Consider the following 25188-nt stretch of genomic DNA (forward strand, 5'->3'; position numbering starts at 1 on the left):
CTTTTCATTTTTCCTGGGCGTCAAAACACAAAAAGTGTGTCTACAAAAATAGAATTACAGTGAATAATTTATGTTTGAACGATATGTTATATATATGTAACCACTACAGTATTTTCTCTTATGGCAATTGAAGAAATATTCAGAGGTACTCATGTTATCGTATTTTATTACAAACGAAAATGCAGTTTGTGCGTTTTTTTAAAGAAAAACGACAGCCATATAACATATAATCTTTTAAAGCATGATATATTTTAAAGAATTATATAGTTTCTTTAATCTTTATACATTGTACTTTGTGAAAAAGATCATGCCCGTTGTTGATTAGACGTGGCGTGTCATGATTATGATAGTAGTTTTTATAATCGTTTTCACTTTTCAGTCAGAGATTGTAGTTGTTTTCTTATACTCGTTACACAATAAGATTGAATTGTGCAAGCAAAATGATAAGTTTTTTTTAAGTACAAAGTGTTTATTATAAGAAAGAGTGAATGCATATAGCTTACACCAAAGTTAATGAATAGGATCTTTTGCTGCCATGTAATGATAACCAATATTTGTTTACTTTAAATTTGGTCACAAGATGAGATGATTTGGTATTAAAAACAAGGATGTATTTATGTTGATTGAAACTACCTTTGTATTATTCTTTTTGCTATACCTTCTTGTAAAGAAAATTGACAATGTGTACAAAACTCGATATGTGAAATATGAAAATAAACTGAACCTTGAATCTTGAACCTTGAGATTTTCTCTTTGCAACTTTGCTGAATATAATCGACCTCTAAAGATTACCCAAGACAAGGTTTTGTGTCTCTACGACTCGGTTGTGGCATTCCTTTCTTCTAAATTTTGCATTTTCGAGAAATCAGAGCTATATCTTTTTCTTACCAAAGGATTTATCCATTATCAATACATGCTTGTGCCATGGCTAATTACTGAATACTTTCATGTTTTCAATGTCAAGTCATTGGCGGATTTGGGAGCACAACCGGCCGGTGCACCCCCCCCCCCCCCCATGGCATACGTACAGTTAACATCCACAAACACACACGCGCACGCGCGCACACACACACACACATACCTACAACCAGCGCAGCTGAATATATTTTGTATAAAAGCTGCGCTATATAAATCTATTATTATTATTACACGCACACTCACACAAATTAAACACGCAAGTAAATTTTATTATAGTGTTTTTTTAATAACTTAAAACAGTAAAGTAGTAATCATTATAAATTTTAACAGAAACACATTGACATAATGAAACTATAATTATTTAGATCTACGGATACTATCCTGCAATATTAAAGTTTGATGGACAAATTATGGGATAAATATGTTAGATATAAATGGATTTATTTTTTCCAATTCCCATCTATTGCGCCTATTGAAACAGATTTCTTTGTAAAAGAAATGTTCTGTCGTCTTCCAGGTATTTTGGCTGAATCTGTCTTTACGGTCACATTGGTTAAACTGTAAGTTCATTCTATATGTTAGTAAAAATGTAAAATGAAAATGGATCTTTCTGTAATGGTAAACTTAATAGCACAAAAGTGTTATTTTACAAGAATTGCAATCGATTACATAATGCAGCGACGGTTCCCCTTGCAGATTTCTCTTAAAGACAGTCTGTACTAGTTATATATACTTGCGCCCTCTATATAACAAGCAATGCCTAATCGGTGACCATTGGTCCCCCATGGTCGTCTTTTTCTTATTTTAATTGAGAGCTGAGTTGATGAGATAAACACCTGTCCAGTGACCATGCAGGGAGGTCTAATCCTCCCTGGCCAAACTAATACAGACGGGCTTTAAAATGCCCAAGGTCAGCCTAAGAGGACTCCAGACTTTAGATATCCATCTCTCCTTTCGGTCTCTTCTCCAACCAGGCGGCGACATTGGGTTCTACCTTCACGCGGTCAAGGAAAGCTTGCATTGGTGGGTTCTTGGTCAATATGTCTGCGTGCTTGGTGGACAACTGCTCGAGGAGGTTGAAGAGCGCTAGATCTGCCAATGTTACCTGATTGGAAGACATTACACGAGAGGACGCAAGTTAAAACGGAGAAGAAATACTGAAGTAGGACTGGATCTACCATCTGATTTTAATTAGATCAGACGGCGCAAATCAGGGGGGCGTTTCACAAAACTTTTCATCAGTGACAAATGACTGTTTTTGTTATATTATCTGTATCTGTATGATTTGGTCAGCAAAATGTCCTTTCCAGACACATCCACGCTAACGTATTTGTAGACAGAGCACGCTGTGTGTGGGTTGACTCTAATCAAATTATTGGGTATGTTTAAGTAAATTGTTCTTAAAAGTGGTTAATGATGGGCTGTTTACTATGGAAGTTGGGAGGTTATTCCAGTCCTTGATGGTTGACACAAAAAAGGAGTCCTGGTAGGCTCTAGCTTTGTGGCGAAGTTGTAGGAACTTCTGGTTGTTCCCCCTGGTTTCCCTGGGATTCAGTTGTACATAGTCATACAAAGGAATGTCGACCAGTCCATTCTTCATTTTGTATAACATGCTGAGTCTCTGGTTTCTCCTTCTAGTTTGAAGCGATTCCCATCCTAGGTCTTTTAGCGCCTTGGTGACTGTGCCTTCTTCTCTACTGTAGTTGCTAGTACAGAATCTGGCTGCTTGTCGTTGGACACGTTCTAGGGACTTGATATTCTGCTTGGTAGAGGGATCCCAAGCTGACGATGCATACTCGAGAAGCGGTCTTACTAACGCCAGGTACGCAGTTGATTTCACCTTCTTGTTGCAACTCCACAAGTTCCTGCGGACTACATTCTGTATTCTCTGGGCTTTCTTGGTAGCTGCCTGAGTATGAGTATTCCAGCTCAATGTATTCGATATGTGAACACCCAGGTATGGATGAGAAGACACACTCTCGAGACTATGGTTACAAAAGTTATACTTGTGATGAGGGGGGTTTCTCTTACCAATGGTCATGGTACAGCACTTGGTTGGGTTGAAGTTCATCAGCCATGTGTCTTGCCAGCTTTCCAGTTGTCTAAGATCTTTCTGCAGTACGCTGGTATCTTGATCAGCTGATACGGCTGTATACAGCAAACAGTCGTCTGCGAACAATCTGGTTGTGCAGGCCATGTTGTTTGGTAGATCGTTAATATACAACAAGAACCATAGTGGGCCGGTCACTGTACCCTGCGGTACGCCAGATGTAACAGATGCAGGTAGAGATGAATGACCATTGATGACAACTCGTTGTGTGCGGCCCATCAGAAAACTTCTCACCCAAGAAGTGATTTCTCCCTCAAGACCATAATATTGTAGTTTAGAGATTAGGCGACGATGAGGGACCTTGTCGAAAGCTTTTGTAAAATCAAGCACTGCCATGTCGACTAACTTATTTCTATCCAGTTCTTGGCTAATATCATTGATTGTGAGAATTAGCTGCGTTTCAGTAGATCTTTTAGCACGAAACCCATGTTGGAAGTCTGATAGGATATGTTGATTTTCTAGGTGTTTCATTACGTGGCTATGTATGATGTGTTCCATGACTTTACTCAGTACTGATGTCAACGAGACAGGTCTGTAGTTTGCAGCACTCTTCCTGCTCCCCTTCTTGAAGATGGCGGCTACGTTGGCGTCTCTCCATTCTTGCGGTACTATTCCAGTGTTGATGGAAGATTGGAACAGGTCTTGCAAAGGTGCAGATAGCTGCTCAGCTCCGATCTTCAGGAACCACGGTGGAATGCCGTCCGGCCCTTGTGCTTTGTTGGTCTTCAGCGTGCTGAGCAGCTTTTCGACCCCTTTCCTAGTAATGTTGAGATGTCCAATCTTCTGGTAAGGGCTGTTGCCAAGGGACTGTGCTAATCCAGGAGGCTCGTTGGTGAAAACGCTCCGGAATTGTTCATTCAAAACGTTTGCCTTGTCTGTGTCGTTGCTTACAGTCTTCTCCCCTTGCTGGAGATCTGCTACTCCCGAGTTTTCTTGTTTCAGTTGCTTAATGTAAGACCAAAACCTTTTTGGCTCTTCTAGAATTGCCGATTCAAGAGTGTCCCTAACATATAAAGAACGGGCTTCTTTAATGAGCTTGTGGGTGCTTTTCCTAAAGGCCTTGAACGATTCCCAGTCATCTGGCTTTCCTGTCCTAACTGCCTTGTTGTATAATCTCTGTTTCTTCTTAATCGTACGACGTAGTGATCTATTGAACCATGGTAAGTTAAATCGACTAGTGGAAAACTTGTGCGGGACATGTTTTTCCATTGTGTGTAGTATTGCACTTCTAATTTGTTCCCATTTGTCCTCTACACTTTTGTCTTGGTTCGTTTGGAAATAAGTATCTGAGAAGTCTTGAAGTGTTTCCTTGATACCCTGAGTATCTGCTTTACCCCTGAGGTAGATTTTCCTTCTTATCGGGCGCTTCCTAGTAGGAGCTACTCTTAAGTCCACTATCACTGAGCTGTGGTCAGCAATGCCATCTGTAACAGATATCTTGTCCACTATTTCAGGGTTATTGGAGAAGATCAAGTCCAAGATGTTTTCTGTGTTTCCCTGAATTCTTGTAGGTTGGGTGACATGCTGATTAAGTCCCAATTCTTCCACTAGAGTGACAAGCTTATCAGCTGCTCTGGTGCTGTATCCACTCCTGCTGGAGACAACATGATCATCCCACGAGATGTTGGGTAGATTAAAATCCCCTGTGAGGATGACATTGTGAGAATTGATCTTATTTCCTAACCTTGTAAAGGATTGCGCCAGGTGGTCGATTGCTTCACCATTGCTGTCATTCGGTGGACGGTAGAAGACTCCCACAAGCAAGGGTCTACACCCCTTTATTTTTGTTTCAGTCCATAATATTTCACAATCAGAGTTAAGTTCACTGCAGTGCGTTGTAATCAAATCCCCCTTCACTGCTTGGAAGACTCCACCTCCAGTCTTTAGCTGTTCACGATCTTTCCTGAAGATAGAGTGGTTGTCTGGGAAGATTTCACTGCTATTAACCTCTGGGTCAAGCCACGATTCTGTTCCACAGAATTAGCTACTGAAATCCTTGCTTCTGATTGGTTATCAGCAGATTTGTCACTGATTTTTGTCATTTGTCATTGAAAAAAGGCTTTGTGAAACAGGCCCCAGAAAGAGGAAGACATACTACCCATAATTATGTCGTTGAGATCCAGAAGGGCGTTTACTTATACGCTTAAACACAGACTTAATGCCCTTCTTGCTCTTAACAGACTGTATATAGAGCTATCGATACCTGTCAATGCCCCTGATGTGTAAGATATCAGAATAAAGAATGCAAGTCAGAAAGGCGGAAGAAATGATTTGTTAATGCAGCGGTAGATGGAGAGGGAAGATATAGAACGAGATGTGGAGTAGGGGTGTTAGACGATTGGGTCAAGTGTGGGTAATATATTTGGTTTTTTTTTCATTCATGTTGTGTCTATGATACCTACCGTATTTCCAACAAGGAATCCTTTGTCGTCACCATTCTTTTCCAACCAGCCAGTAAACACGGACATGTAAGTTTCAGACTTCTTCGCGAACGCTGTCGTCATATCCTCCTAAAAATATAAATGCGTATTTGTCACAGTGAATTTACATACTGTCAATTATACTGCGATACGGAGGTGGGGAGGGACGTAAAGTGACATGATTCTGGTACGAGTATAACCTCGCACAACTATTTGCTACAAAAACTCCCCTAGGACAAGTAACCCAGGACCATTATGCCCTTTGTCAATTACTACTCTCGGAAAACGGCGTCGTAAGATCCCGGCGTATGATATATAATAGGGACTTTTAGATTCTGCACGACGAGAGCGTGGACTGCCCTTTTAAGGCAATGTGACGTCACTGCCAGTGCCTTAAAGGGACGTCACATTGCCTTAAAAGGGCAGTCCACGTTCGCGTCGTGCAGAATCTAAAAGTCCCTAATGATTCTACCCCCTTCCCCGATAGCTACCCTAACTACACATATTATGACGAGTGGAAAACGAATGCAATCAACAACATGTTTTAAGGCTTTTTTATTGCTTGATCTTTGCAATATATTAATTGTCTCTTAATTGTTCCTTCTTCTTTCCTCTGAACTGTAAAATATCAAGATAATCTACCAATAAAAGCCTATAAAAGGACTTATGTTTAATGATGTCGTTTTCATATTGCGTAGTGGCGAGTGGTGCGTAAGCGCCACCTGTCGGCAGTGTTTGGATAATGGTCATAAAACGCTATTTTGTGCTATAGAGAAAAATAGGAAGTTAAGAAAACGTACTGATGAAGGGACAAAATCGCTAACCTCATTGACAAAAAGATCAACGTATTGATAGTAAGAAAATAGAATTTTATTTATAATAGTAGAGGTGTCGTGGTCGAGTGGATACGTCGACGGACTGTCGATCTTATGGTCCGCGGTTCGAGTCCCGCCGCAGCACTAATGTCCTTTGGCAAAACATTGATCTACATTTGCCACACTCAACCCAGGTGATGTAAATGGGTACCTGGCAGGAATTAATTCCTTGAAATGCTAGTGCGCCGCAGTGGCTGCCTTGCTAAAGCCAGGGTAATAATCGGGGCAGCGCCAGGAGCGTCACAACGTGACGGACATGTGCGCTATATAAGAAGCCACCATTAGTATTATTATTATTATAATAGAGAATGTGAGTTTTTTTTATAAATAGTAAAGAACAAGAGTTAAAAATGATAATAGCATAAATCAAACCAAACCTTTCGCTTGGCGTCTTTCTCGAAGATAAGTTCAAACATCTCATTGAGCATGTCAGTGCATAGATCACTCATCATGTCAATCATAGTCATCTCCTTCTCATCGTTACCAGCCAGCCCTGAAGAAAAAGAAATATGAATAAAAGTAAATAAAGCCATGTTGATAATCATTTACTAATATTCACGAATACTTAAATAGACTTGGTAACATTGTTCAGATGAGAGAAAGTGGTGCTAAGGTAGTGACTTCAATGATAGATGTTCAATTAAAGATAATCTGAAAGTTTAAGTGAAAACGGACCATTATTAACGATAACAATTGGGAAAAACTGAGCTGATCGATACCTTAATTCTCCCAACAATATTATTACAATTCAATTACATTTTAGGTTAATGTAAATCCTCACAAAGCAATGGTTTGGCTCTATATACCATTCCAGACATTTAAGTGTTGACAGATTTTTAAAAGCCTGTCTGGGAAAAAAAAATTAAAAATGGGAGAATTCAATTTTAATTACTGTTAGACGGTGTTGCACAGTGACAATTTTTTTGAAAACTATTAATATCTAAGTGGTTTTAGAATATTTTCAAGATTTTGTTTACATGTTAGAGGGTTAGTAGAGTAAAAGAAAGATAATATGTTTCATTTAATACAAAAATTACGCAATCTTTAAATCAACTTTCAACAATGTTACCGTGTCACTTTAACGTATAGGAGATGGATAAAGAAAGGCTAGAAAAAAACTAAAATATGATGAGGAAGAAGAAATCTGAGATTTGAGAATTTGGGTGAAAGATGTTGATGATGAGGAGAGTGGAAATGGTGACGATTGACCATGATGATGATGATGATTGAGATGATGATCATGATTATGATGATGTTGGTGATGATTGTGATGATAATTATAATCATGATATTGTTGATGAGGAGGACAATTAAAATTTATGATATTGTTTATATAGTTAAATGTTGTTGATGATAATGTAATTAATGATGATAATTTCATATGATTTAATGTATTGATTTGTCCAATGCATTTTCTCATGTCTATTTGTTTCGCTCACAAATGTTTCGTACTTTCTGTTCATGACCAAAAAGAAAAATTACACAAAGATACTAGCTGGTTCTATAGGATTAAGCTAAGTTTATGCCATTCCACTGTCAATATACATAATCTATAAAATAACAAGTGTTTAAAATTAGACGAGAAAAGAATAAAAGTGATGACGATGAAGATGATGGTATTTGTGATAATGTTGTGAACAATGATATTGGTTAGTATTCGGATGAAGAGACGAATGAAGACGATGATCATGACATAAATTGGAGGCGGGTGTCACCGATGCTAAAATTAAACATAAAGATACCAAATTCAATGGTGTGCATGTCTTTTTCAAATAATTAGGCTGTTAGGCTTTCTGCTCATTCTTGAGCCTCAACTCTTTCATGATGTCTCTCCAAAACTAGCTTCAGTAACTATGTCTTTCTTCAAAACGTTAAACTATCTTCTGATTTAGTAGTTTGTATAATCATGATATTACTTGTAATGTCAAGTGTATGATAAGTTACTCTTATTTAACATCATTTCATCTTACCAAATTTCCTTGCGAGATGGCGAGCTATGACCATACTTTGCATCATGGTCATCCCATCCAAGTCCATGACTGGACAACAGCCCATTGGGAATCCTGAATATGAAAGAAAAAGTCAAAAAGCGTTTAACGTTTTATAATTTATATTTGTTACCAGTTGTAATGCACAAAATAATGCTCCTGTGACGATTACTCCGCGGTGAAGACACAAACCACCAATGTCTAACTTCCAACCCTGAACCATACTATATCTTATCATAAACCTCAGCCTAAACTTGAGGAATTCATAGTTATAAGCATTTAGGTTAGTCAGGAATCCCATGACTTTTACATGCCGATCGGGCGATCGCCTGTCTGATTATCAAGATATCTATGATCGGAATTCGAAATTTCAAAAATCGTTTTCCCAACGGTTTTTTAATATTACACTTCAGTCTTCTGGGGGGATGGAGTATAGTAAAACCGTTTACTCAAAGACTTTTACTTCGTTGAGGCACTTCATGATCAAGAAGCGAAATTTGTTTAGGGCTTCAATATTAAACTATATCACAGACATTGATAACACATATAGGGCCATGCATCTCAGATTTGTAAAACTGGAAACATTGTTAAACATTGCCTTTAATCTAAGACCGACTTGTAGCCCTAACCCTAACCCTACTATAACTTTGACGAAATAAAGCCTGGAACAATGTTGTCACAGGACCCAATGCCAGATTGGTTGTACGGCAATCGCTCCGGTGATAACGGGTATGATGTTTGATTTAGCGCTATAGATTAGTGTTCGGCAAATTGTCGCCGGTCAACGTTGTGAGGCTATTAATTGGTATTTCATCCCGTACCCGGCGATGTTATTTCTTTTACTTCTACCTCTTCTCATTATGTATGCTTCACAATCCGCCTTCTTCTTCACGTCATATTGACTCCCTAGCCATGACCAGTAAATCCTCATCGCAAACATGATTGATATGCATCATAATATACTTGTGGGTTTCGTGAATGAATCGTGGACCTTTTCTTTCTTTCTTTTTTATTTATTCGCTTTAACGTGTGCTTTCAGATAAGAATGGGTGTGGGATTTAGTGGGTTTAGAAGGTGCGCCATGGAATTCGGTTCGCAAACTGTGAACAAAGTTATCTGCGTTTTGTTGGATTTTCGCAAACAGATATTTGCCCAAAAGATCAAGTATTTAGAAACCATATGTGAATGCACTCATCAGTGTACTTGGCAAGGTAGGTTCACAAACAGACTTTATGTTTAAATAGTACCATTTGTGACACACCCACATCGGGATGGTAATCTTATCAGAAATAGAAAAACGAATTGGTTTGCATTATTGCATCAAAAAGAGGTAAGAAATATAACATTCCAACTTTATGGACAACGGTGAACTAAAAGTTAAAATTAAAGGGTGGTATTCTCGAAAGCGGACTAACTTTAGTCCATGGCTTAATCCACCGACTAAGTATAGAATGCCAAGTGTCCATATGAATATGTTTTTAAACATAATTAATAAACAAAATATAACTATGATATAATTATGTTTTCATGGTTATTTAGGGACATAGCAAATTATTCAAATATATATTCATATGGACACCTGGTATTCCATACTTAGTCGGTGGATTAAACCATGGACTAAAGTTAGCCCGCTTTCGAGAATACCACCCATGAGTATCTATTTCTCTCGGAAGGACCATTTTTTCAGTGATATTATATCTGACACATGATTGGTCAAACCTTTTCTTTGAAGGAAAGTAATGTAAATGTATAAAATACATCGGGGAAAAGAAATCACACAGTTTGAAGCTGAAAGAGATGGGGTCATGTCATCACTTACTTGACCTGTCTGTCTTGCTGCTATCCCACTCGGCAGGCAGAATTCGTACGTCTTCGTACTCGACCTGGGCCTGTGCGAAGACCAGACGAATCACCTCACCTCGTCCGCGGACGTCGAAATAGGTCAGCTTGTACGTCGACATCTGGGGGGGGGGGGGAGATGAGAGAAATTGTTTACAGGTATAGACTAGTTTTGGAAACGCCCCCTACCCCTCTCAAAAAATGAAATGGAAGCTCTCATTACCAATCATGTGAAAAAATATGTTTTGACTAATACGTGGTGATAGAAATTTTTCCATGAAAGCGTCTACTTATTGATATATTTGGTAAATTATCATATCGATCCGACCTGGAAAGATATAGCGAATGCACTTCAAGACTGAAGATTTGGGCATATATTTCTGCTTTTGGGGGGATTTAGGTTGAAGTATTGCCATCTAAACCTCAGAATGCAATATTTAAAAAATATTGAATAAATATTTTGCACCCAAAACCCTTGAACCACAATTCAACCAAAACTGGTCTATACCTTTAATTGTTATAAGAATAATATTATTTGAGAAGCTAACTAGAACAGCTGAAAACAGAAAGCTATGGCGAGCTTGTGTCTTCACATTTTCAAGGTCCATTTCATTGTCACCCCCAATGCCCTCCAAGTTATGATAACTAGAAATCCACTTTAATAAGGGTTGGCCAAGAAAACTTGGTAATATTGGGAAACATAATGTTCACTGCATTTTGGGATAAAAGTTAACCAACTTTTTAAACCCAATGTTGGATAATTGCGATGCCTAGCATACGATAGTTTTTACTATCACTACGACCGTCATGATCTGCAATCTATCATTGTTCATGTGACACATTTAGATCAATCGTGATGCAAGATTCCTAGTACATGTTTTGGGATATAAAAAGATATCAAAAAAAATAAACGTACAACCAAAGAATTATAACGCCTGAATAACTACAGTCCATCAAGTCTGCCACAAACGTGAGGGATCTGGAATAATAAGGACAAAGGGAGTAGGGGGTTGGGTTGATACGAAAACGCGAAACTCTTTTACTATCTCGACATTGATTTTTTTTTCGAGGCAGGGTTGAGTCTTGACAACCATCCTTACCCGCCCCTAATATCGGAGGTCTATCCAAACCCAAGCACTATTGTATGTCCCCTAAACCGGAATCGCGACCCAGTTGGACCCAAAAGAAACTCATATGCATGGCTAATAGTCGTCTTTCATTTTCAAGTGTATCTTAGATCTCTTAAATAAAATCAAAATAAGTTGACAAACATGAGGAAAAATAATTTAATTTTAAATCATATAATAAATTCAATATTCGCAGAATGAATACATCACTTGGATTAAACTAGGCAGGAAACAAACCTCTATGTAAGAACAATCTAACATACTATGCCCACATCATCTTGTCGTCATTACAAAGAGAAATGTATTGTTCAATAGCAATACATAAATATCAAGATGGTTCATTACGTTATAATATCTCACATGTCTAACGTTTGAATTCCGTCATGGGTTAATTCTGAAAAAACAGCAATAATCCATGAACAAAAATACTGCAAGGTGATTTATCATAATTCAGCAATACTTATCATAAAAGTGATGAGACAATGGAATTTAGAAGAAAAAAGTAACGCTGCTTACCTTCGGAAGCTAGAAACCGTGTACCTTTTGAGAGAGGAAAGAGACACCAAAAGGAGGTCTTTGAAGTTTGTTCGATTCGCTGCCTTGATTACGAAGACTTGTCCTTGGATCCTGCGTTTGAAGCCTTTTACGTGGCCGAATTTCAAGTGGTCAAAGGGTCAATCAATAGCTAGTTGATTTCTAGTAAGTCGCGACAGCGGAAGCGGTTTCTGATTGGTCAGTAAAAAAGATAGGGAGCTCCAAATGGTTCCATATAGTAGATGCCTGGGAGGGAACTACACTGTTGCCACTGAAGTTGGAATAAAGTTTTCTTACCTCCTTTCATGAAAGGATTTGGGGAGTATGATTCTTGAAAGGTAACGTGTATATCTTCTCAGGACTTTATTGATCAATCTAAGAGTCATAGAGATTGATCGTTTGGGTTCTGACAAGGTATTAGCTATTTCAAGAATAAACATATTGTCAAAAACATTTCGTCAAAAACATTTCATAAAAAGAGGTTAAAGGTATTACAAAGTTTTGGTATGGGGTCATGAATTTCGTTCAAATTAACATATTGGAAGCATATGCGTTCCTACAATATTCATTGATCGTTGTCCCGGTTGAAATCGAGTCTAAAGTTATGAAATTATAAATATTAAACTCTTTATGTTGTATAGCTCCCTCTCAAGGTTAAGATATTAATTTAGCTATGAAACAACGTTTCTTGACTAAAATCGACCGATTAGCTATTCCCGTTTGGAAATTATATATCACAACTACATATTCTGATATTTTCATGGTCGCAGTTACCATTGTACGACCATAATCACCATTTGAAATTTATCAACATTTACCGGGAGCACCGGTAAATTTTTATATTCAATTTTTCTCGAAAACAAAAGTGTTTTAGGGGTTAATTTTTTTAGAGCTTATAATACATCCACAGGGGCATCCAAATATATCAAAATTGTAAAGATTCACTATCCACCCAATTCTCAAAATTTCCCAAAACTTTGTATTACCTATAACAAAATTAATCCGACTTTATGGGCACCAATGTCCATGAAACAACCTACGATCGCTGACGCGCAAGCGTCTATGTCACAACTATATCTCTAAATGCGCTATGGGCCAAGCTAGCAGTGTACAAATAAGTTATGCAAGAGTTCAAACAACACGGTCTGTTTTGCATAATCGTTATGCATACGAAGAGGGGCGTAGGCCTTCACAATAATGACTCTGTATAAACAGACTTGTTGTAAATTAACGATGATAAGTCTTGAACGCCCACTCTGAATTGCATTAAAAATTAAACACGATCAATTGAACCATTAAAGTCATTTCGAGAATATAATCCTGACTCTAATTTGTACACGGAAACCCTATTTTCTTGGGGATATTTTGGATAAACTATTCAAAATACACATGAATTGCACATTTTTGCTTTAGGGCGAAGCCTTCAGTTTTCATCATATTGATGAAGAATCTATGAAGAAAGAAAAGAAAAACTTGGGCCCCTATTCATAAAACCTTAGTGAGCCTTGTTGTCAGTATGTACTATAGCCTATGTAATTAATTGACAACTATGCCTTAGTAAGGGTTTATGAATATGAGCCCAGGCTCTTAAGGAAAAGCTCAAAATGTGGGTTACTAAACTGTTTGAGACGCCTGTCGAAAAGAGAAAACCCCGTCTCCAATTGCCCGATTTTTTCTTCTTTATTATGTGGAATAGTTTCCTGATCCAAAAGCACTGAAATATTGTCTTATACACATATAAACAACAACAACAACAAAAACACACAAAGCAGGGGGATAGGAAATTACAAAGGTGTATTGACCATGGAGCAATAATTGTCGCCATAATAGCATCGTACAAACTAATCAGTGCTCTTAAAATATACAGGAGGGGGAAATTCGCCTTTTTAGAGTTTATTTTAGGAGTCGCTTCGATACTGAAGGGGAATCAACTATCAAAGGAATATATATTTATAACTTGATCTTATTTAAACATGTGTGGATATGCTAGAGGTAGATAATTATGTATGTCATCCGTGATTTTGTATCTGATTAAAGATTTTATACAAAGAAAAAGAAAACTCTCCAAACTGAGTAATTCTAATTATTCCTTTGGAGGAGTCTCACTATAAACTGAAGACAATTCAACTCCAAATCCGAAGGGATCCCTTATTAAACCAGGATCGCAAAGAGGTCCGAAATATCAACCTGAGGCAATTTCCTAAGGCCCTGTCCATCACCTATTGAAACGAACAAACATTATGTTAATGTATTACGTAACCCGAATATTATTTCAATAGGCTTTTCAATCACTGAATTGTTGGAATGAGCAAACATGACAGTGATGTTTTACTATTACGTAATCCAAAATAATTTCTTTGGGCAATTGCCCGCGAGTAGAACTCCGAAAGCTTTTGCGCTCTTCTTAATATAATGACTCCGTAAAGAGTGGATTCCAAATCTTCTATAATGGGAGAACAGTTAGCATCAATTTCGACATTGGAAATTGTACAATATGGAGTATTTAATCATTAAAACACAGATTAATAACGGATAGAACGATCCCCTGTAGTCTATATGTAGTATACTAGCGGAGAGGGGGTGGTGACAAAACAGCTTGCCTATATGTACAAATAACGCTGAGTAATAGCGCTCCCTCGATGGATCGTAGTGTGCAGACACAGACGTCATTTCGAATCTTAAAAATCCTATCCGACGAAAAAACAACTTGATATTAAATGGAAAACTGAATGAATTAGAATACAAATATAAAGGAATAACAAGTATTTACCCTTTCATTATTGCACAATTACCTATTAATCATCCTTTTCTTTTCCTTTGCCTTTTTTTAATTGTTTGTTGTTGTTTAAATTCTATTATTAATTAATATTATTAATATTTAGTCATCGTCATAATCATCATCGTCTTCTTTTTTCCCTTTTCATTTTCCTTTTTTTTTGGTTCTCGTTTGATTTCTATTATTCAAATTTAGTCATTGTCATCATCATCATCATTATCATCATTTGAATCTGTAGTATGCACTAGCAGTGATACAAAAGGAACGTAAATTTAAATGAAGCTGAATACTTTCTTAATTTACATGATATCAAATGTGCTGAAATAAGCCACTACCTGTATAGAAAGAATTTAAAGCCCCACTGCACTACTCGTAGCTAGTTGCGCCCTCTATATAACAAACAATGCCTAATCGGTGACCATTGGTCCCCCATGATCCTCTTTTTCTTATGTTATCTGAGAGCTGAGTTGATGTGATAACCACCTGTCCAGTGACCTTGCAGGGCAGTCTAATCCCTCTTGTAAACTACGGCAGATAAGCTTTAAAGTCAGCCGGTAACATTGTTGAAGGTTGATAAAAAAAACTGCCTAATTTGTATTCCTTATTTTATTCCTTCTACTGTATTAATCCTCTAACGTGTACAAAATCCTGAACAAATTCTCAAACCACAAAGATATTTATGACTTTCTTTGAAGGCGTCAACACCCTCAAACACTAAATTCTCCCCACCAATTTTCGAATTTTCCCATGAAATAAAATAAGACATACATCAGGCTTTTAAAAATCTGTCAACATTTAAATGTCTAGAATGGTTTATAGAACCAATTTTTTGCTTTTTGACGATTTACATTCACCTAAAATTTAATTAAATTATGATAATATAGTTGGGAGAATTGAGGAATCGATCAGATTATTTTTTCCTCCATTTGTTATCATTAATAAAGATCCAGTTTCACTCAGACATTCAGATTATCTTTAATTGTACATCTAGCATTGAAGTCACTACCTTAGCATCAGTTTCTCTCATCTGAACAATGTTACCAAGTCCCTTTATACAAGTAGGCCCAAATATTACTTAAAATCTGAACCCGACGCCGGCTTTAGGTTTTTGTTCACAATCGGGTTTAACAAAATAGTAGTTAGTTTGAGGTCTAAGTTTGCCTTTGTTAAACGTGACTTTATACCCAAGGTCGGGTTTGATTTGTAGAATATGGACTGTTGAGACTGTATTTATTGGTGGCGACGGTGATTTTTATGAAGAGCACCACCTACGATGAGTACGACAAGAGTTCTTCTGATTTCGTATATCTGAATTAGAATTCTCGATATCACACATTAACTTGTTGATACCAAAAAGGCGATTCCTGATATTTCACAATTTAATTCTTGATATCACAAACTCAAATTGTGGTCTATTTGGCAATTTCAGCTAAATTTCCCGTCATAATATATTTAAAGTGTTTACAGCCTCTTTCTAATTGAGTATACTTGTAAAACTTAAAAATGCATATAAAAACTAAAACCTATACCAATTAAAATCGCGTATTTATCACTTAAGTTGACTTGAATTTAGATTTTGTTTCGATAAACATGAGATGTAAATGAAGCAAATTAATCAAAAGATAAGTGAACATAAACCCATGATAATGCTATGAAGAAAATACATAACACACTCAGACTATAATATTGTGGTATGAAAAATGCTTATGCATCTTTTTAATATATTCACAGTTAAACGTTTCAAGTTTCAAATGAATCAGTCAGTGGTAATCAAAAACAAGGTATATAATATTTCCATCTAATATGTGCCCCGACAACTGGCAAAACGGTAAAAACATAATGCCCCTTAAAATATAATCAGCCCCCAATACATGTGTCTATTCGATTACAAAGGAACTTTAAAGGTAATACAAAGTTTTGGGAAATTTTGAAAATTGGGTGGATAGTGATTCTTTACAATTTTGATATAGTTGGATGCCCTTGTCGATGTATTATAAGCACTAGAAAATTTAGCCCCTAAAACACTTCTGCTTTCGAGAAAAATGGAATATAACAATTTACCGGCGCTCCCGGTAAATTTTGATAATTTCAAATAGCGCATACGGCCGTACAATGGCAGCTGCGACCATGAAAATCTCAGAATATGTAGTTGTGATATATAATTTCCAAACGGGAATAGCTAATCGGTCGATTTTAGTCAAGAAACATTGTTTTATAGCTTTATTAATATCTTGACCTTGAGAGGGAGCTATACAACATAAAGAGTTTAATATTTACAACTTCATAACTTTAAACCCGATTTCAACCGCGACAACGATCACTGAATATTGTAGGATCGCATATGCTTCCAATATGTTCATTTGAACCAAATTCACGACCCAACACCAAATCTTTGTATTACCTTTAAGCCGAATCTCTTGAAGGTTTTCTTTTAATCTTTCCCGAGATTTCACATAAGTTGATGCAGTTTCACAATCCATACAAGTGGATATAATTATGCTGTATTGATTTTGACTGCACGTTTGCTATTAAATATTGCAATCGATATTTTGACCTCTAGGAAGAATAGAACCATTTAATCAATGGCTCGGAATAAAGCTATCCATGCAGTATTCTTTTTAAATAATCATCATTAATCTTTTGATGTTCATATGTATGTTTACATGCTCCTATTCTGAAAATAAAACATAACCAAACCAAAACAAATTTATTCATGTATCACATTATGCCTAATCTTACGTATAACCGGGTGAGAGGAAAGAAGACCTCTTTCGGGGTCGATATGTGGTCCTCGATTTTGCTCTCTATCTAAATAATTACGTAATACATTTCATTAGCAACCTTATCCATATTCAGCAAGCGTTCGTATCAACGATTTATCAAAGATTTAATACTAAGTATATAACAAACAGCAATCTATGAAAACATTGTAGAGCATTATCTAACCCTTAGATTACAGATCATCTTTAATTTACAGCCGTTATGTACACGCAGTTGTACAACTACGTTTGTATCGTCTCGAACAGGTGGTTTATTTTGCAGGAACTAGGGCATCACTACGAAACCGGGTCACATTTACATATTCACTATATACAATATTTGACAAAAATATTAACATAAAATGCAAAAGATGACATGCCACTTTCAACCCGAAGGCAAGTACATTTTTTTCAGATCAAATTGATTGAATTTCATTAGCCTTTTTCGTCATATAATGAAATGTGCGAACATGGCCAACGGGGTATTTTATTTGTCCTTAAGTTGATTTCTTGAGAGTCTTTGCGATTGTGTTTTGTCTTCTTTCGTTACTGTTACTCTCAGCTATTATGAATGGCCACTTGTAGTTCGCGCAGTATGCTATTTGCCTATGTATGAGATGTATGCGTTTTCCATAGATGTAAAAAGGAAAATAGTTACGAGAAACTTCCCCTTTATTGTTGTATTTCCCTCCTTTAGGAGATTCTGTTAGATATGAATACAACTTTTTTTTTCTTCCTCGAGCACTCTCCACCTTCTTTATCTCCATGATTTTCAGACTTTCACATGTGTCGAATATTCTGCTTCCTATTATAAACCCCATGCCCATTTTCGTTTCTGTAGTTGACCACACATGTTGAAAAGCTCTGTAGTAGATCATCATGATCTGCAAGGCTATGAACATGAAAACGAATAAAAAAATGCAGGGAAGATGCACACAAAAAAGTACCGCACTTTGGTCACAATCGAGCCCATTTCTATCTCAAGTTATTAATCAAAGTCCCATTCGTAGGAAATGGCGTTATTATGATTATGTACTAACGTAAATAAACGCCGAGTTCGGAAAAGCCACTGAAAAGAAGCCCCTTGACTCGTCATTGAAGTGTTCTAAAGCAGTTTTTTCATCGAGATAATAAAAGTCTCTCGTTTTATTCTTCATTGGCATTGGTTGGATGTCCCTCGATGAAGTAGTGGTTGGGCCTCCATGTTAGACCAAGAACTCCTTGAAGATCATCTTTAATTCCAGCCGGGAGTTTTAGTTCGAAGTTCTGGACCAGGAAAGTGGTGAAAATAAACATCTCCATGCGAGCAAGCAGTTCCCCAGGGCACTGTCTCTTGCCTAAATGAATAGAAGAATATTGAATATTATTTATTTTTATTCAGGTCAGAAACTATCCTTTTTTCGTTATATTTCAATTACTGTACTGAAGGTTGAATTAACAATGAGAAAAAGCCAATGTGTCAGCTTCTTGGTCAATTTCTGCAAATGAATTTGTTTGATTTACTATAAATCATTGACAAATCCTTTCCGGTGAAATATGTTCAAGTCGTCCTTTTCATTATTCTTCTAGTTTCTCTACTTTGCTAGTCATCTACTTCTAATTGGTTCTCTACTTAAGAATTCTTGTTCTCAAAGTCAATGAGCAAAATTCCTTCGTCGGGAAACTCACCGTAGCCGAAAGGAACTGGTTCCAGGCCCCTCATGAAGTTACCCGCGTCATCAAGAAACCTTTCTGGCCTGAAGACTTCGGGATCCTCCCAGAACATGGGGCTCTTGGCGAAGTGCAGGAGATTGGCTGCTACGGCACTGCCCTTGGGCACGTCGAACCCGCCAATGTTACAGTCCTGAGAGGTCACGTGAGGCAGATGGATGGGGACAGCGGGGATGAATCGCATGCACTCGGCGATGGTCGCCTCCACCAACGGAAGGTACTGACGATCGGCAATGGTCGGGAAACGCTCGTCACCCACCAGGTCATGGATCTCTTGGCGCATGCGCCCCTGGGCTTCGGGGTGCTTTGAGAGGAGGTAGATTGTCCAGCGGAGAGTGGATGCTACGGTCTCCCAGCCGCCCAGGAGAGCGTCAAAGCAGCTAACAATCATGTTTGTATCATCAAACGATTTGAGATTATTCTGTAAAACGAGAATAATGATATTTTTCGTTGATTTTTTAACCAGTTTTATCGAATGACTGTGAAATCAAATGTGAATGGAGGGAGCTTCTTCTTATAAAGGGAATGCGATTTATCATAATGTTACAATACGAAAAGATGTGCTTTCAGATTTGTATCATGATAAAACTATATGCAAGCAACCGCAAACAAATCAATTGTACGATCATTGTCTTAAAGCTCTGTGTTACGGAGTCCAGTCCTGAGTAGTATTACAGGAGGAGGTCTAGGTTTGGAAAGTATAGTTTTTAAAGATTTATGTAAATTAAGATCCGTTGCACACAGGGAGTAACTAGACGAAGCAGGACATCTTCAGATCGAGATGATACGGTGTTTGACACGCCATGTAAGAGAAACATGTCGTACACAAAGTGAATGCAAACTGAACATTTTGAGGAAATATGGCCTTTATTGGCTCACTGACTATACAGACTTGATTATCGCAGGTGTGCAACGGGAATCGCATGTATGGACACCTCTAGTGGTTTATAATACCATAAATTGCAAGGTAATGGTCTTAAGATTGCTCAATTAAATGTTAATAGTCTTCTCAAACATATTGAAGAAGTGAGGACATTTGTAAAATCAAATAACATTCAATTTTTTGCTGTAAATGAAACCAAAATAGATGTCAATGTGTCGTGGTGAATACTTACTGCGTCAGCACTGGCCATCTCCTTCAGATATGAGCCGATGAAATCTTTGACCGGCGCATTCGGGTCAAAGTTCTTCCTGTGTTCATCGATCGACACCTGGATGAAGTCCATGATGGTGCGACAGAGCCGACGGATCTCGAAGTTGACCGGAAGCGGGAGTCGGGCGAAGACGGGGTTGAGGCTGAAAAGTCCGGCGGGACCGCTGATGTCGAAGAGCTTTCCCGAGTAAGCCACTATGTCCTGGAAGGCTTTGTCTTCCCAGTCGTAAGTGACCCCGGTGATAATTCGCGTGATGATGTTGGCGATCGACATGTTGACCATGATGGCTGGGTCAAATTTCTCACCTTGAAAAAAGGGGTATTTATGATACAAATTATGATACAAATTTGGTCTTGTTAAACTTCGGTAGCCACATAAATATTCTTCATGTGGTACTTGCGGGTTTAGTTTTATGACTGATGTCCTTCAATTACCTGAACCCGTATTCGGACACCTACCCCAGGACATCCACCCCCAGATCCGAATAACCATCCCCAGACAACTACCCCTTAGGGCAACCACCCTCTAGGACGACTAACCCCGAGACAACTACCCCCTTGACACCTACCCTCAGACAACTACCCCCAGACAACTACCCCCTAGGACAATTACCCCCAGACAACTACCCCCGGACAACTACCCCCAGACATCTACACCCAGACAACTACCCCCAGACATCTACACCCAGACAACAACCCCCAGACAACTTCCCCTAGGACAACTACCCCCTAAGATAATTCCCCCGGACAACTACCCCCTATGATAATTCCCCCCGAACAACTACCCCAGGACAAATATCCCCTAGGATAGTTGTCCGGGGTTAGTTGTTCTAGAGGATGGTGTCGTAGGGGGTAGTTGTCTGGGAGTAGTTGTCCTAGGGGTAGTTGTCCTAAGGGGTAGTTGTCTGGGGGTAAGTATCCAGGTGGGAATTGTCCCGGGGGTGGTCGTCCTAGAGGGTGGTTGCCCTAAGGGGTAGTTGACTGGGGGCGGTTATCCGGGGGTGGATGTCCAGGGGGTAGGTGTCCTAGAACCGCCTAAACCATTATGTATTCAAATGTGCCGTTATTACAATGACGTATTATAGGTAATCCCATCATATGATTTCTACGGGATATTGGAAATAGTGGAATTCAGATTGCCATTGAGTTAAGTTCTCGAAAATCTTTGCCATCGTGCTCAGATCTATGTAATCATAATAATAATAATGATAATAATAGTAATAATAACAATATATGAGATTTGTAAGGCTCGAAATACGCTTGAAATCATATGCTCAAGGTGTACTTGTACTTGTACACCAAAAGAATTGGGTTTAGGAAAAACAAGAAATCCGGTGTTTTGAAATCGTGAATTAAGATTTAGACGGAATGTCATGCTTTATCTAAGTAATATTTTACAGTGGAGCAGAGCCATGAAATAAAAGCCAATGAGTTTTAAATACAATGCGTTCAATCATGGGCAGCCAATGGCGGTCTGATAATTGGTGTGACTGTGATTGTCAGAGAGAATCTCTGTATACGAGCAGTAACATTCTGTAATTGTGGTATTCGTACCAGCTGATTTTTAGGTAAGTCTAACAAAACTTTTTTCTCCAAAATCAGGACGAGATTAAGTTAAAGCATGGGTAATCTTCTCTGGCACTGCGAGCTGGGTATTCACGTATGAATCCTAAGTTGCGGAACTGATATCGGACATTATTTAAAGACGTATTGATTTTGTGCAGACATTGGATTGTGACCTCACCTTTGAGATTCTTGACCTGTGTCACAATGTTCTTGACCTGTCCACCCACGATGTCCTCCAGCCTTGAAACACCGATGTCCACCTTTCGGAAGATGGAAACGAAGAACTTTCTCTGCTCTTTCCACGATCCTCCGTTCGCAAACGCAATACCTGGAGAAAAGAAAGGGGATGAGAAAAAGGCGTATAACAAAAACAGCGACTAATGATATTGATAATATTAATGATAATAACAATAATACAGCTGATAATAATGATAATGAATAAATTATAATAATGAAAACGAAGAAGAATAAAACAAGATTAAGAAGATGGAGATTATCAAACAATGTTATAGTTATGTATTTATTTCGAAAACTGCAATTCTATTCCTTACATATGCGGTATAATCTTTTACACATTGAAATTGAAGTTGTACATGGCTTGTATACACATTGCAAATTAAGCCTGCCCTTACCCTTGTCTCATCATATGAACCTAAATTTTGTTATATTATCCACTCTCTGCACTCCAGCCGTCGGCCGTCTGGTTGCTTACTTACAAGCATTTATGATTTCTTAGCTGTCGGGTAAAATAACCACCAATATAACCACAAAATAACCAAAATATTATTAAATAAGTATGGGTAGTTATCGCCAGATGTTTTCATTTTATAAGCACGTAAGAGATTGATATCAAGTCTAAGATATATTAAGATACAAAATTACGAATTAGTAAATGCATGATTGGGTTCACCGCAGTATGGCGCACTTCTTCTATCTGGTTATTAATATTATAGGCCAGGTCTCCAAGTTGACACATAAACACAACCCAATAAAGCTTTGAGCCTTGAAGGTCAGGAGTAGCTGGTTATACATTGTACGACATTTGCTCCTAAGACAATTACTCTGCGGTCATTTCCATCTCTAACCTCCTCCCGACTTCAAACTTGGATCCAAAACTGCACCTATCCCTATCCCTAAACCTAGACCTAACTTAAGATCTAAATGCGACCCTAATCCAAACCCTTCACTCTAAAGGCCGGAGCAATTCTCGCCGGAACAAATGTCAGAGCACCAAACAGCCATAGTACATGGTCCATGATGGAGTTCAGTAGAATGTGGAACTCTAAAAACTCTTAAATGACCTCGGATTGATTTCTCGAAAGTGTTTTATTTTGAAAGAAAACAAATGCAACAATAGGATTTTAAAAAGTAACAGGACAAACATTTGATTTGAATTACAAGCACATGCACCATAATTATTATTTATTAGGGAGAAACGTTCTGTTCAAAGAATAATCCAGCACAAGAACTAGGTGGTGCCGATTGTGATAATTTAGTCTTTTAGATGTCTCTTTGTACTAGTACGATCGCAGGGAATTTCGAGTACTCAGCTGAGCGGCAAGATTTTCATACCCTATTTTGCTGATTTTAGGAATCATGTTTCGAGCGTGTAATAATATTTCATTGTACTGTTCACACATTTCAAAAGGTGGCGCAAATTGTTTTGGGAAATCGCCTAAAATTGAGCTCTCGCCATTATGTTAACTCTATAGTTCTAAGGATGAGATGATGGAACACTCACCATTGTTTTCCCGACCCAAGACGTAGTCCGATGCGAAGAAGGGAGCCCGGTCACACACATCCGTGTTCTGGAAAGTCTTCTGCATCACCTCCTTGTCGTTGATGATGACGACGCCGGTGCCGAAGATCTTGAACCAGAAGACATCACCATACTTCTTGCTCCACCCGTTGATAAGCTCGTGTTGAGGGAGCTTGGAAAAAGCGACGGTGAGGAGGTTGCCGAGAACGGGTATGCCGCTGGGTCCGGGTGGATGGGTGAGCTTCTTCGAGCTGTCATTTTTTCTCCTCAGACTGAATAGGACGACGAGGATGATGGTGAGACCGGTCGTCAACAAGGTCGAAAGATTGTGAGTTAAGAAGTCTGTTGACATCACCTGTGCCATTTTCAAATGTTTGTAATTTCTACCCGTTGATCTCTATGAGCAATCAAATGGTCTTGTCAGCTGTTCTTATCTTTTACCCCAGCAGATGGCTTCTTTTCAGTATTCTGAATTGATAAGTTTATGAATACGATTGCAACAGTGATAACGTTTAGTGCAGCTTTAAATTAAGAACTTTCTGGAACAAAGTGAAGAGTTTTCAAGCCAGTTTTGAAACCAGTAGAGCTGTCCGCCTTTGCTGTCGTTGATTTTTAGCTCAGAAGCAAAAGTTACTGTTGATCGAAAATTCTGTAAAATTTCGAACGTTGTTAAGGTCACGGAGAGCGAAACGATTGCCGTCGGAACACGTATGTCTGTGATATCCCTTTGGCAGTGGAAGTGACTTTTATACCGTCAGAACAAGCCTTCCTCCTGCTGTTCACCTCGCCTTAGTTCTAGTAAGTTTGTGGGCGTAACCTATGAAGTTGTGTTGTTATCGGTGGAACCACAAATTATAACGGGGCAATGCAACTAAACAACTATCTCGATTCGATAAGCTAAATTAGGGGATTATTACTATGCCCAAATAAGACTAATTATTTGAATGTCTATTTTTGTTTCTTAATTGCCCCTGTGTCAAGCGACGTACTATATTTAGGGCATCTAATTGCAAAAAAGTGATAAAAACATCTTAATTGTTCGCCCTCATCCATGTCCGATCTTCCTAGAGCCTATTTTTGTTTCTTTCTTTTTTATCACACTGACCTGATTATTATCTTGATTTTTTTAGCCTATTTCTGGATCGGCTGTATATTTTTAACCCTATATCTTTTCAGTAGAGTAATTAATATATCAGTGAATTTGATTAAAGCATCTTTAATTCAAAGCCAGAACGTATAGTCACAAAATGACCTACCTTGTTATCTAAACGATGTTATTCTCTTTGAAACTTTGGCAAAGTGTTAGTCCTCTTCAAGCTTCTGTTTTTATTTTCTTTATATTCCTAAAGGGGTGTCAATATAAATTAGGGGCGAACTGTCATAACCTTAATTGACCCTTGAATTGTATTTAGCACAATTGCATAAACGAAGGCTATACAATTTTGTCCCCTATCATCCGAACCCCTCCGCCCCATCCCCAACTAAAATAACAATATTTTTAAACGGTTACTATGCATAACATTACAAACTACTACAACTTAACCAAAACACGAAGATTCAATTAAATTCATTTTCAGATATAAAAAATGGCATGGTAAGTGTTAATACCAGGTTGTAATTTTTTTTTTGGTGGCCCTTCCGATTTATACTGTCA

The 25188-nt window shown here is 38.0% G+C and overlaps 3 protein-coding genes and 1 long non-coding RNA gene across 5 annotated transcripts; all 4 read right to left on the bottom strand.

Annotated features, from left to right (window-relative positions):
- Window positions 1–1183: 1183 nt before the first annotated feature.
- LOC115921734 lies at window positions 1184–15037 on the bottom strand. The gene is made up of 2 exons (XR_004063076.1): window positions 15007–15037; window positions 1184–1678 (listed from the first exon to the last, which is right to left on the bottom strand). It is a non-coding gene; the product is annotated as an uncharacterized LOC115921734 (long non-coding RNA).
- Window positions 1737–11914, bottom strand: LOC581825 (hematopoietic prostaglandin D synthase). Of its 2 annotated transcripts, none has more exons than XM_030979778.1 (6): window positions 11818–11914; window positions 10131–10272; window positions 8294–8386; window positions 6701–6816; window positions 5431–5538; window positions 1737–2023 (listed from the first exon to the last, which is right to left on the bottom strand). In XM_030979778.1, the coding sequence occupies exons 2-6, from the start codon at window positions 10270–10272 to the stop codon at window positions 1853–1855; spliced, it is 630 nt and encodes a 209-aa protein (XP_030835638.1). In that variant the 5' UTR covers window positions 11818–11914; the 3' UTR covers window positions 1737–1852. The 2 variants fall into 2 exon arrangements, with proteins under 2 accessions (XP_030835638.1, XP_030835637.1); XM_030979777.1 differs by having other exon boundaries at window positions 11794–11912.
- On the bottom strand, window positions 2188–4193 carry LOC115921733. The gene is made up of 2 exons (XM_030979776.1): window positions 4056–4193; window positions 2188–2961 (listed from the first exon to the last, which is right to left on the bottom strand). Exons 1-2 carry the CDS (start codon window positions 4105–4107, stop codon window positions 2291–2293), a joined length of 723 nt encoding a protein of 240 aa, XP_030835636.1. The 5' UTR covers window positions 4108–4193; the 3' UTR covers window positions 2188–2290.
- Window positions 15038–18398: 3361 nt separating the features above from the next.
- On the bottom strand, window positions 18399–24009 carry LOC115918465 (cytochrome P450 2D27-like). The gene is made up of 5 exons (XM_030979779.1): window positions 23517–24009; window positions 21954–22103; window positions 20172–20515; window positions 19015–19477; window positions 18399–18683 (listed from the first exon to the last, which is right to left on the bottom strand). Exons 1-5 carry the CDS (start codon window positions 23896–23898, stop codon window positions 18493–18495), a joined length of 1530 nt encoding a protein of 509 aa, XP_030835639.1. The 5' UTR covers window positions 23899–24009; the 3' UTR covers window positions 18399–18492.
- Between the last annotated feature and the right edge of the window lie 1179 nt (window positions 24010–25188).

Source organism: Strongylocentrotus purpuratus, unplaced genomic scaffold, assembly GCF_000002235.5.
Source record: "Strongylocentrotus purpuratus isolate Spur 01 unplaced genomic scaffold, Spur_5.0 spur5_scaffold_10, whole genome shotgun sequence".
NCBI classification, from domain to species: domain Eukaryota; kingdom Metazoa; phylum Echinodermata; class Echinoidea; order Camarodonta; family Strongylocentrotidae; genus Strongylocentrotus; species Strongylocentrotus purpuratus.